The sequence below is a fragment of the Triticum dicoccoides genome, chromosome 7A, assembly GCF_002162155.2.
Source record: "Triticum dicoccoides isolate Atlit2015 ecotype Zavitan chromosome 7A, WEW_v2.0, whole genome shotgun sequence".
Lineage (NCBI taxonomy): Eukaryota > Viridiplantae > Streptophyta > Magnoliopsida > Poales > Poaceae > Triticum > Triticum dicoccoides.
In genome coordinates this window covers 276,474,372-276,487,792 of record NC_041392.1, presented here as the reverse complement: position 1 = coordinate 276,487,792, position 13,421 = coordinate 276,474,372, and the positions used below count along the sequence as shown (strand labels likewise).

The window sequence follows — 13,421 nt, the reverse complement described above, 5'->3', positions numbered from 1 at the left end:
CCAATCTCAAGTACTTCCGGGTGTTCGGGTGTAAGTGTTTCATTCTCAAGAAAGGTGTTCGTTTGTCTAAATTTGAGGCTAGAGCTCATGAGGGCATATTTGTTGGTTATGCTACAAACTCACATGCTTATCGTGTCCTCAATAAGTCCATGGGACTTATTGAGGAGACATGTAACATGGAATTTGATGAGAATAACGGCTCCCAAGTGGAGCAAAGTGGCACTTGTGATGTAGGTGATGAAATTCCTCCCCAGGCCATAAGAAGAATGGGTGTTGGTTTTATCCTACCCATCAAGGAACCCCTTGTGGCCGAAGGAGAAGGACAATGCTCCACTCTTGTGGAGCCATCACCAACCCAAGGCCCACACACTTCCGAAGAACAAAGTGAAGACCCTCAACCTCAAGAACAAGACCAAGGGCAAGGTCAATCTCAAGATGGTGTTGTAACATCAAGTGATGCCCATGGTCAAGTTCTCTCCTCCGAGCAAGTTCAAGATCAAGAGCTTCCTCGAGATCAAGAACAAGCTCAAGACGGCGCTCAAGATGATCAATTAACCACTCCTTGTCTCACCCTCGAGGAGGAATTGGAGCGTCGTGCCACCAAGATTGCTTCCAAGCTCTCCACCAAGAATCATCTCATGACAAATGTGCTTGGAAGCTTAAGAAAGGGGGTAAGCACTCGTAGACAATTAGCAAACTATTGTGAACATCACGCGTTTGTATCTTGTGTTGAAACCCAAAAGGTCTATGAGGCGCTCGAAGATCCGGATTGGCTCAATGCCATGCATGAAGAACTCAACAACTTCAAGCGCAACAAGGTGTGGAGATTGGTGCCAAGGCCAACGGGGAACCACAATGTCATAGGAACCAAGTGGATATTCAAGAAGAAGCAAGATGCTCATGGGATTATCATTCGTAACAAGGGTCGGTTGGTAGCACAAGGCTACTCCCAAGTCGAGGGTATCGACTACGGTGAAACCTTTGCCCCCGTGACTCGTCTTGAATCAATTCACATGTTGATTGCATATGCTTTTCATCATAACTTTAAGTTACAACAAATGGATGTGAAGAGTGCTTTTCTTAATGGTCCCATTAATGAGTTGGTTTATGTCAAGCAACCCCCTGGGTTCGAGGATCCCTACTTTCCCGATCATGTGTATCAACTCGATAAGGCGCTCTATGGCCTTAAACAAGCCCCACGTGCGTGTTATGATCACCTTACCGAGTTGTTACACATGCGTTGGGCCTTTTCTCTTTTTTATGGCCTTTTTTTTCTTTTTTTCCGTCCGGAGTCTCGTCCCGACTTATGGGGGAATCACAGTCTCCATCATCCTTTCCTCACTGGGACAATGCTTTAATAATGATGATCATCACACTTTTATTTACTTACAACTCAAGAATTACAACTCGATTCTTAGAACAAGATATGACTTTATATGAATGCCTCCGGCGGTGTACCGAGATGTGCAATGATTCATGAGTGACATGTATGAAAGAATTATGAATGGTGGCTTTGCCACAAATACAATGTCAACTACATGAGCATGCATAGCAATATGACAATGATGAAGCGTGTCATAATAACAGAACGGTGGAAAGTTACATGACAATATATCTCGGAATGGCTATGAAAATGCCATAATAGGTAGGTATGGTGGCTGTTTTGAGGAAGATATATGGTGGGTGTATGATACCAACGAAAGGTGCACAGTATTAGAGAGGCTAGCAATGGTGAAAGGGTGAGAGTGCGTATAATCCATTGACTCATCATTAGTCATAAAGAACTCATATACTTATTACAAAAATCTATTAGTTATCGAAACAAAGTACTACGCGCATGCTCCTAGGGGGATAGATTGGTAGGAAAAGATCATCGCTCGTCCCCGACCGCCACTCATAAGGAAGACAATCAATAAATAAATCATGCCCCGACTTCATCACATAATGGTTCACCATACGTGCATGCTACGAGAATCACAAACTTCAACACAAGTATCTCTCAAATTCATAACTACTCAACTAGCATGACTCTAATATCACCATCTTAATATCTTAAAACAATTATCAAGTATCAAACTGCTCTTAGTATTCAATGCACTTCATATGAAAGTTTTTACTATATCCCTCTTGAATGCCCATCATATTAGGACTAGTTTCATAACCAAAGCAGACTACCATGTTGTTCTAAAGACTCTCAAAATAACATAAGTGAAGCATGAGAGTTCATCTATTTCTACAAAATAAAACCACCACCGTGCTCTAAAAAGATATAAGTGAAGCACTAGAGCAACAACAAACTACTCCGAAAGATATAAGTGAAGATCAATGAGTAGTAGAATAATTATGCAACTATATGAAGATTCTCTAACATTTAAGAATTTCAGATTTTGGTATTTTATTCAAACAGCAAGCAAAACTAAATAAAATAAAATGACGCTCCAAGCAGAACACATATCATGTGGCGAATAAAAATATAGCTTCAAGTAAAGTTACCGATGAACAAAGACGAAAGAGGGGATGCCTTTCGGGGCATCCCCAAGCTTAGGCTCTTGGTTGTCCTTCAATATTACCTTGGGGTGCCTTGGGCATCCCCAAGCTTAGCCTCTTGCCACTCCTTATTCCATAGTCCATCGAATCTTTACCCAAAACTTGAAAACTTCACAACACAAAACTTAAAGTAGAAAACTCGTAAGCTCCGTTAGTATAAAAAAATAAATCACCACTTCAAGGTACTGTAATTAACTCATTATTAATTCATATTGGTGCAATATCTACTGTATTCCAACTTATCTATGGTTCATACCCTCCGATAATACTCGTAGATTTATCAAAATAAGCAAACAACACATCAAAAACAAAATCTGTCAAAAACAGAACAGTCTGTAGTAATCTGGATCAAACGTATACTTCTGGAACTCATAAAATTCTCAAATAAATTTCTGGACGTGAGGAATTTATCTATTAATCATCTGCAAAAAGAATTAAATAAATAGCACTTTCCAAATAAAAATGGCGGCAATTCTCATAAGCGCTAAAGTTTCTGTTTTTTACAGCAAGATCAACAAGACTTTTCCCAAGTCTTCCCAACAGTTTTACTTGGCACAAACACTAATTAAAACATAAAAACTCAATAATAACAGAGGCTAGATAAATTATTTATTACTAAACAGGAGCGAAAAGTAAGGAACAAAAATAAAATTGGGTTGCTTCCCAACAAGCGCTATCGTTTAACGCCCCTAGCTAGGCATGATGATTTCAATGATGCTCACATAAACGATAAGAATCTATCTATTATATTATTAAAACAAGAGTCTAACAAGCCATCACGTTTAGCCACATATGCTAAGATTATTACCACCGTCAGATCAGACTAATGACGGCTGAGATTTAAATGATTTTGCATAACACATGTTAATATGTACGTGTCAATATATTGAACTATCACGTCTATTCCTCAACAAAAAAAACTATCACATCTGTTAGCATATGCCCAGGTGGGAAGCAAGGAACCGTGTGTATTAGGCTCAAAAGAAGAAAACGTCCGTATTGATTAAGGAATAAAAGAGCCATGATCTATCACAAGTCTACATGCAAATATTGTACAAAACAATACAACATGTCACGTCAAGTAGTACAACAAGTCTTCTACCTCATAATTTTAAAATCAAATATGTCCGAGACAACCACGAACAGATCCATAATAACTTTCTTTCCCAAGGATGGGTCAACAAATAAGGATCCCAAACATATAATGGATACGTAAGTACAACTCACGTGCTGACAATCCAAAACCGGACAGATGCATGCAAGACAAATATAAGATCAGGACTCCACACGGTGTCAGCCACATCAACCAATATAAACAAGACTGGTCGTCCACATAAACCACACGCCCAAGAAATCAGCCAAAAACAAGAAATTGAATGGAGCCAGTGGGACGAAATCGATGCCTGAATCTTGACACCACAAAGAAAAACGAATATGGTACGACGATGCAATGGGAGACTCGCCGCTCAACTCGACACCGACAAATATCGAAGTCAGCAAGAACCGCCACTCCACAACTACCACATCCAACTGCTTCATGTGGCACGAAAACTCAAAGTCGGATGACGCCCACTGCCTTCTCACCTGAATCATCAAGTTCGACAATTATTAGCCGGCCACATATAGCACATGTTCAAGAATATGCCAAAGTGAGCCAGTGGTAGACACAATGAGCGAATCGATGCCTGAGTCGTGACACCACAAAGAAAAACAAAGTCAGCTGATAATAGGAAGCAACGGGCGACTTGATGCTCAACTCGACACCGAAAAATATTGAAGTCAGCAAGAACTAACACTCCACGACTACCACATCCAACTGCTTCACATAACATGTAACTTGAAGTTGGACGAAGCCATACCCAGTGTCTTCTCACCTGAATCATAAAGTTTGGCAATTATTATTTACTAAATTCACTTATCTTTTACAGTCTTCACAGGTACTTCATGAATTGAAAAAATAATTTTGTGTTATTTGTAGGCAAAACATTGTGCCACACAAAAAACTGAGCGATTTAACAGGGACAAAACGGGAACATTCAAGTAAAAGTAATAAAGATACATGTTAAATCCTACAATTGATGAGCTTATTAACCCAGATATGATCTTAATGGATGAACATGTATATTCTTTATATTTTAAACTAGAAATTATTCTAGCATTTTCAAAAACAATTACTAAGTCTCATAGACACTTTCAGATTAAAAATCGATGAGCAATCTACTTATGCATTTAGTAATTTTACGGTTGTGGAATCCACAAAATATCACCCTCTAAGCAATGAAATTAAAATAGTTTTGCACATAATACAAAGGTAAAGGAGGTCCAAGATCTCCGGAAAAATGGCATGTTATTACTTCGAGCTATCTACCAAGAACCCGACTTGATACAAGAACGGGCCGAGGAGCAATTTTACGGTTGTGGAATCCACCAAATATTGTCCTCTAAGCAACGAAATTAAAATAGTTTTGCACATATACAAAGGTAAAGGAGGTCAAAGATCTCCGGAAATATTGCCTGTTATTACTTCAAGCTATCTACGAAGAACCTTACCTAATACAAGAACGGGCCAAGGAAGATATACAGTGCCCATGTATGTTTATAATTTTAATTGAGACTTTCAACTATACTCCAACGCTCGGGTACATTTATAGTTGTAATTAAGACTTCAAACTAATTATTTTTTCTGACCATTATACATCTGTCTCTAACTTGCTAAGTCATTGGATGGGAAATCTGAAGCGCCAAAGATAATACCATAATTATGTACAGATAACATTTGTGCCCAGTGATAGACTTGAGATGTTGTACGTATACAATGAAGTTGAGGAGGTAAAGGTGCTTTTATTCATTTTTCCAAAAATTAAAATTAGGTACCATGTATATAAGTTCCAAACCGATTCAGCACATATGTTACACATGATTTGATGAATGATGAAGGGGACGCCTTACTAAAACATAAATCAAAGAAACTGAACATGCAGTTAAAAGGGTGATTGATTTTTTCCACATACACACTTCCAGATTTTTAGAAGCATGTCTAATTTTTCAAATGTATATTTATTTTACAGTCACAGAATAATAGAGTTTCACGTTCCAAAATGTCATGTGAACTGGTGCCTGCGAAAGAGGAACCACATGATAGCAATGGGGATACAGTAAACAAAGATGGGTGCCGCGACCAACTGTTATCATCATGTGAACTACAAAGTGACAAAAAGAGGAGACTGAGATCTATTGTACTATCAAATGACTCGAGAGGAAGAATGAAATGCGGCAAGTACTACAGAAAGAAAGGGAAAAGATGTATGCAAGAACAGGAAATCTGCTGGAGCAAAAGTAAAAAAAAATACAAGGCTGGAAGACCAAGAGTACGAAGGTCAGATGTTGTTGTTGTTGTTGTTGTTGTTTTGCAAAAAGAGAAGGTCAGATGTTCACTGCGAAAATGAAAATCCACTGTTACTGACATCATAAGGAAGAAAAGTGCTCGGCTGAATGATATAGTAGGTGAAATGAATCCTTGGAGAACAAGGAAGTTATCCAGAAAATGGGTGGATTTGTAGCTTATCAACAGAATACTAAGGTAGACTATATATCTATTTACAAAGATATGATAAGAGTACTTGACAAGAACCAGGATAAGGACACCTATTAAACTATAGTGGTGTGAATGTCTGCAAATCCACGAACCGGTGTCCCATCCTCCGTGAGATCCCTCACCATCTCCTCCACGCCGCCAACCTTCAGCACCTCTGCCAGGGCCGCTAGACGAGGTTGAGGAGCGCATCCGGTGCTTTCAACCTGGCCCTCATCGTGGCCGCGTTGCCAGAGTCGACGAGGTAGGTGAGGATCCGCACCGTAGAGACTGCATCAAACGCGTGCACACACTCATCCGGCCACCTGAGCCACCACCCAATGAAGAGAAATTTGAAGAAAATAAGTGGCAACTAGATGCGGGATGGCATGGGGATCGATCACTTGATGCCAGCAGCGACATCTTTCAATCACTCGCAACAAATCGGAAGAAATGGCGCATGTGGACGAGAGGAGCCTGGTGGGGGATCTAACGAGATGGGAGTGGGAGGAGAGTGCGTTTTTTTAGGGAAACGGGTTGATTTTCTTGGAAGAAAAAAGGTGCATGGTGGTATAACTGTTGGGCCTACATCAAAACCGATGAGACTACAAAACAAAACATACATTCTTCTAAAAAAACATACATGCGCTATGAACCCCTCAAAACAAAACATACATTCTTCCAAAAAAATACATGCGCTATGCACACTTGGTTTCAGTTTTTGAGTCATTTACATTTGTGCCCCTAACTGGAACCCACTACTCAGATTTGTCCCTAATTTCGAAGCATGCTCAAATTTGCCCCTCTTCCGTTAGTCACACTTATAGAAATGCCCTTCCATACCGTTACCGTTTGGTCAAAGGGCTTTGACCGTTTTCTGGACGTTTGTTGGACATTTTGCCCCTAACTCCTTGTGCCACTTACATGCAGGACCCACTCTAAAAAAACAAAAGGCAAAAACTCTTTGTCTCATCCCTCTTTTTTACCACTTACATGTGGGGCCAACAAAAAATAAAAACTCTATTCTCTCTCTTCCCTCTCTGTCCCTCTCTCTCTCAACTCCGGCGTGCTGGGAACATCGGCGGCGGCTGCCAACAGCACGCGGCAGCTGCCAGTAACAGGTTCACTAGAGTGGTAGTGTTGCGCTCACCATCGCGCATTGATTCGCGCCAGTTGGGCGCATAGGAGGCCACTAGATCCAGTCCCCGACGGAGTCCAGTGGTGGACGGCGATGGTTGTTGCGGGGAGCTCCTGGGAACCTACTAAACACAAAATTGATGAGCGCAAAGCAAGAAGAAGCTCTAGAAGGGGATCTTAGCACGAGGATTTGGAGAAGCCACGCCGGAAGCGACGGCATCGACCTTGGGTGGCCGGCGGCGCTCATCGCCGGAGATTAGGAAGGAGAGGGATAAGCACCAAAATGGTTGAGGGGAAATGTGCATGAGCTCGATTGGATGCTCTTGGCGCGAGGGATTCGAGTATTGAGCCTGTGTCGTGCGTGTCCCACGACTGCATGCTCCGGCAGCCGCCAGCGAGGTCGGAGCCGACGCTGTAGTATCTCCCCGTCATCCCTGACTACCCTGTCATGTTCCAGGTGAGCATATGCTCCTTTGAGCCTTTTTGCAGAGCCCTCGCACCTTCTGACCCTCGCGCGCCGTGCTCCTCTTGCCGGTGCCGCCGCTTGAGCTCACTGCTGCATGTTCTCCCGGCCACCCTACGCGCTCCAGTGACCTAAGTCGACTTCGGCTTTGCGGCCGCAGCATCGCAGGCCTGCTCCGCAGCCCTGAGCCACTCCAGCATCATCCCGCATGTCGCCGCCGTCCATTCAGCACACGCCAGAGTTTAGTGGCCGTGGTTAAAAATTTGTTAAGACTAACACGCCCTTGTTTAAGTGGGCCACTGACTCCTAGGCCCTCTTCTAACTAAAACAGTTAAAAACTATTAAGAGAAAATGACATGTGGGTCCTCAAAGTCTAATTTGACCAGACTGGTCTAACTTTTCATATGTTTTTGGTTGGCCCCCACATGTAAGTGGTACAAACAGAGGGATGAGAGAAAGAGGTTTTGCCTTTTGTTTTTTTAGAGTGGGTCCCGCATGTAAGTGGCACAAGGAGTTAGGGGCAAAATGTCCAACAAATGTCCAGAAAACGGTCAAATCCCTTTGACCAAACGGTAACGACACAGAAGGGCATTTCTATAAGAGTGACTAACGAAAGAGGGGCAAATTTGAGCATGCTTCAAAATTAGGGGCAAATCTAAGTAGTGGGTTCCAGTTAGGGGCACAAATGTAAATGGCCCTCAGTTTTATACGTATCTACAAAAAACTTGGTTACCTAAAAAACTAAAAAAAATCATGGTTACTGTTTTATCCAAAAACAGACTTGGTTACAGTTTTTTTGGGGGGTATATAATTTATATAAGTTGCATGTAATTGCTTTGGATGTGTTCACAAAAGCAAAATTTGAAGTTCTGTACAATGGAAAAAAAATTCTAAGTCCAAATCATTAGAAAACTAACGCAAATAAATGGCAAGTCAAATAACTCTACTGTATATAACTATATATCATGTAAATAATTTCTATAAAAGAATTTGCAAAAACAAATTGTATGGCATGCTTCAATGTAAAAAAGGAAAGAGAGAAACATGCTTAAATTGGACACCTAGGTAATTGGATATGACAAGCCATGGAAGATGGTCATGCACAAGGCAGCTATGTGTCTCTGCGGCATATACGGCAGAGCTAGGCAATTGGCAAACCATCAAACATGCCTTTTTTATAAAAAAAACATTGCATGAAAACCCCAATAGCAAATTTAAAATTATTTATTATAATGCATATTAATAATATATCTCTTTTATATATGAAATTTGTAACAAGTAAGAAAATAACACATTTATTCTCTATAAAATTCTAGTCGCGCAAACGTGCGGGTGCACCTGCTAGTTGAAACATAAAGAGAGCATCAAGGAGAATATGACTAGCACATTTAAGTCTAACCCATCCTATGCATAGGGATTTTGTGAGCAAACAACTTATGGAAACAAGAATCAATTTGCATAGGAAGGTAAAACAAGCATAACTTCAAAATTTTAAGCACATAGAGAGGAAACTTGATATTATTGCAATTCCTACAAGCATATATTCCTCCCTCATAATAATTTTCAGTAGCATCATGAATAAATTTAACAATATAACCAGCACCTAAAGCATTCTTTTCATGATCTATAAGCATAGAAATTTTATTACTCTCCACATAAGCAAATTTCTTCTCAATCGGAATAGTGGGAGTATCATAAGAGACTTGAATACTATAAATTGTTTTCACATTAAAAGAGTAATGTTCAGAAAAAGGGTAATCATAATCATGACAAGTTTTATAAATATAATCATCACTACTTTTTATAGCATATGTATCATCACAATAATTATCATAAGTAGGAGGCATGCTATCATCATTATAAATTTGCATATCAAAACTTGGGAGACTAAAAATATCATCTTCATTAAGCGTAGCATCCCCAAGCTTGGGACAAACATTAATTGCAGCCAATATATTCTCAAAAACATCATCTTCATCAAACATAGCATCCCCAAGCTTGGGCCTTTTCATATCATAAGCATAATCACTCTCATCATTAACAGTATAGATAACACCAATAGTATAGCAATTATCATATTATTCCAAGCAAGTGCCAAAAAGATTTTCAAGATCATAAGAAGTATCATTATCTTCCACAATTATATTTTCACGAGGCACAATAGTAATAGGAGCATCATTATTTGGGAAAGATATCTTTTTACCTCTCTTCCTTTTTATTTTCTTCTTCTTCACCACATCATGTGTGGGTTCAATCCTCCTTTTGTAGCTCCTTATTAATGAGATTGGCTGAATAGGAGGCTCCTCCTCGTTACCTGATTCATCATAAGAAATAATAGGAGAATATTGGGAAGTTTCTTCCCTTTCATTAGTGTTCTCTTCATCTTCTATTTGCTTTGTTTTCTTTATGTAATTGGCAACATAAGGATTTTCAATGCAATTCACCGGACAATACATATAAATCTTCTCTAGATCAAAATCAAGAAATCTATCAAGATTAAACTTTGGAATGCCCTCAGTTATACGTTTCATTTCCTCATACCCCAAAAGAAGACTAAGCTCTTTATGATGCTCAAGAGTAATCAAATTATCACAATTTTTGGATACGATTCGGTCATGAAACAATTTGCATTGGAGATTTAAATGACCGTGTTCATTGCAAAGTTCACAAGGGGTGCAAAAAATATTGAATTTTTCAGCACAATCATCAAGACTTTCTTGCAACAATTTAGTTTCTAAATACTTATGCCTCTTGCAATATCTATCTTCCCTATTTGTTGTATACTTGCAAACCCAATGCACTCCACAAAAATTGACATGTTTATAGGAGACATTTTCATCATAACTAGTGCAATCATCATTAGTACTATGGATATTCAAGGAGTTCATACTAACAACATTGCAATCATGCTCATCATTCAAAGATTTAGTGCCAAACATTTTAATGCATTCTTCTTCTAACACTTTAGCACAATTTTCCTTTCCATCATACTCATGAAAGATATTAAAAAGATGAAGCGTATGAGACAAACTCAATCCATTTTTTAAATAATTTTCTTTTATAAACTAAACTAGTGATAAAATAAGAAACTAAAAGACTCGATTGCAAGATCTAAAGATATACCTTCAAGCACTCACCTCCCCGACAACGGTGCCAGAAAAGAGCTTGATGTCTACTACACAACCTTCTTCTTGTAGACATTGTTGGGCCTCCAAGTGCAGAGGTTTGTAGGACAGTAGCAAATTTCCCTCAAGTGGATGACCTAAGGTTTATCAATCTGTAGGAGGTGTAGGATGAAGATGGTCTCTCTCAAGCAACCCTGCAACCAAATAACAAAGAGTCTCTTGTGTCCCCAACACACCCAATACAATGGTAAATTGTATAGGTGCACTAGTTCGGCGAAGAGATGGTGATACAAGTGGTATATGGATAGTAGATATAGGTTTTTGTAATCTGAAAATATAAAAACAGCCAGATAACAAGTGGTAAAAGTGAGCTTAAACGGTATTGCAATGCTAGGAAACAAGGCCTAGGTTCATACATTCACTAGTGTCAGTTCCCTCAACAATGATAACATACTTGGATCACATAACTACCCTCAACATGCAACAAAGAGTCACTCCAAAGTCACTTATAGCGGAGAGCAAACGAAGAGATTATGGTAGGGTACGAAACCACCTCAAAGTTATTCTTTCCAATCAATCCGTTGGGCTATTCGTATAAGTGTCACAAACAACCCTAGAGTTCGTACTAGAATAACACCTTAAGACACAAATCAACCAAAACCCTAATGTCACCTAGATACTCCAATGTCACCTCAAGTATCCGTGGGCATGTATACGATATGCATCACACAATCTCAGATTCATCTATTCAACCAACACATAGAACCTCAAAGAGTGCCCCAAAGTTTCTACCGGAGAATCACGACGAAAGCGTGTGCCAACCCCTATGCATAGGTTCATGGGCGGAACCCGCAAGTTGATCACGAAAACATACATCAAGTGAATCACGTGATATCCCATTGTCACCACAGATACGCACGGCAAGACATACATCAAGTGTTCTCAAATCTTTAAAGACTCAATCCGATAAGATAACTTCAAAGGGGAAACTCAATCCATTACAAGAGAGTAGAGGGGGAAGAAACATCATAGGATCCAAATATAATAGCAAAGCTCGCGATACATCAAGATCGTATCACCTCAAGAACACGAGAGAGAGAGAGAGAGAGAAAGAGATAGAGATCAAACACATAACTACTGGTACATACCCTCAGCCCTGAGGGAGAACTACTCCCTCCTCATCATGGAGAGCATCGGGATGATGAAGATGGCCACCGGAGAGGGATTGCCCCCTCCAGCAGGGTGCCAGAACGGGTCTAGATTGGTTTTCGATGGCTACGGTGGCTTCTGGCGGCGGAACTCCCGATCTATTGTGCTCCCCGATCGTTTTAGGGTATATAGAGATATATAGGAGGAAGAAGTGCGTCAGGGGGGGGCACGAGGGGACCACGAGGGTGGAGGGCGCGCCCCTGCCTCGTGGCCCTCTCGTTGATCACCTGACGTGCACTCCAAGTCTCCTGGGCTTCTTCTGATCCAAAAATAAGTTCCGTGAAGTTTCAGGTCAATTGGACTCCGTTTGATTTTCCTTTTCTGCGATACTCTAAAACAAAGTAAAAACATAAACTGGCACTGGGCTCTGGGTTAATAGGTTCGTCCCAAAAATCATATAAAATAGCATATAAATGCATATAAAACATCCAAGGTTGATAATATAATATCATGGAACAATAAAAAATTATAGATATGTTGGAGACGTATCACTGTTCTGAGGCTTGCGGTAGTACTGCTCTTCGGAGCGGTAGTACCGCAGGCCCCTGCGGTAGTACCGCATGCCTTTGTGGTAGTACCGTAGGTGGTCACGGTAGTACCGCTCCTTGGGAGCCGTAGTACCGTGAGCCCTGGTCCGGCATAGCAGGAGTAGCGGAAGTAGGAGCGGATGTAATTTTTTACATCCGCTCCCCGCGCGGTAGTACCGCTTGCCTTCAGCGGTAGTACCCTGTCGGACTTTTTTGCAATGTTTTGTAATCAGCAGAACTAGCCACGGACGTTTATCTATCCACGGCCTTCCCAGGCTGGTCCAACCCTGCCTCGCAGAAGTACCGCAAGGGTGTGCGGTAGTACCGTAAGGCCTTGCGGTAGTATCGCTTGGCAGGCGTGGTAGAACCGCTTATCGCGGGTTGGTTAAGTGGATAACGGTTGGATTTCTGTAACGCCCGGATAATCATGCTACAGTAAACTCACGTTGATGGTGCCACGTCACCTCTGTCACTGTAGCTAATCTGGGGTTAATTCAAAAATGTTTCGAAATTCAAATTCAGATGTATGATAGCAATAAAAGTTTTCAAAAATTAAAGCTAAAATGTTCAGGGGTTGCCAAATATTGCATAGGGAATTATCGTGAAATGAACACATTTTTATAAAGGGCCTAAATAATTTAAAATCGTTTAAGACAGAAAAGTAAATGAATAAAAGAAAAGAAAATAAAAAAAACTAAACTAAACTCCCCCCCTCCCCTGCTGGACCGCGGCCCAGCTGGCCATCGGGCCAACCAGGCTGGCCCAGGTCGGCCCCCACTCCCTCTCCTTATCCCCCCACCCCGCAAACCCTAGGCACCGACACCCCCCACTCCCCCCACGAT

General features: G+C 40.7%; 1 protein-coding gene across 1 annotated transcript; it reads right to left on the bottom strand.

The window, feature by feature from the left end:
- Window positions 1-3,578: 3,578 nt before the first annotated feature.
- On the bottom strand, window positions 3,579-6,660 carry LOC119332747. Its single transcript, XM_037605901.1, has 3 exons — window positions 6,235-6,660; window positions 4,407-4,421; window positions 3,579-4,131 (listed from the first exon to the last, which is right to left on the bottom strand). The coding sequence occupies exons 1-3, from the start codon at window positions 6,265-6,267 to the stop codon at window positions 3,850-3,852; spliced, it is 330 nt and encodes a 109-aa protein (XP_037461798.1). The 5' UTR covers window positions 6,268-6,660; the 3' UTR covers window positions 3,579-3,849.
- Between the last annotated feature and the right edge of the window lie 6,761 nt (window positions 6,661-13,421).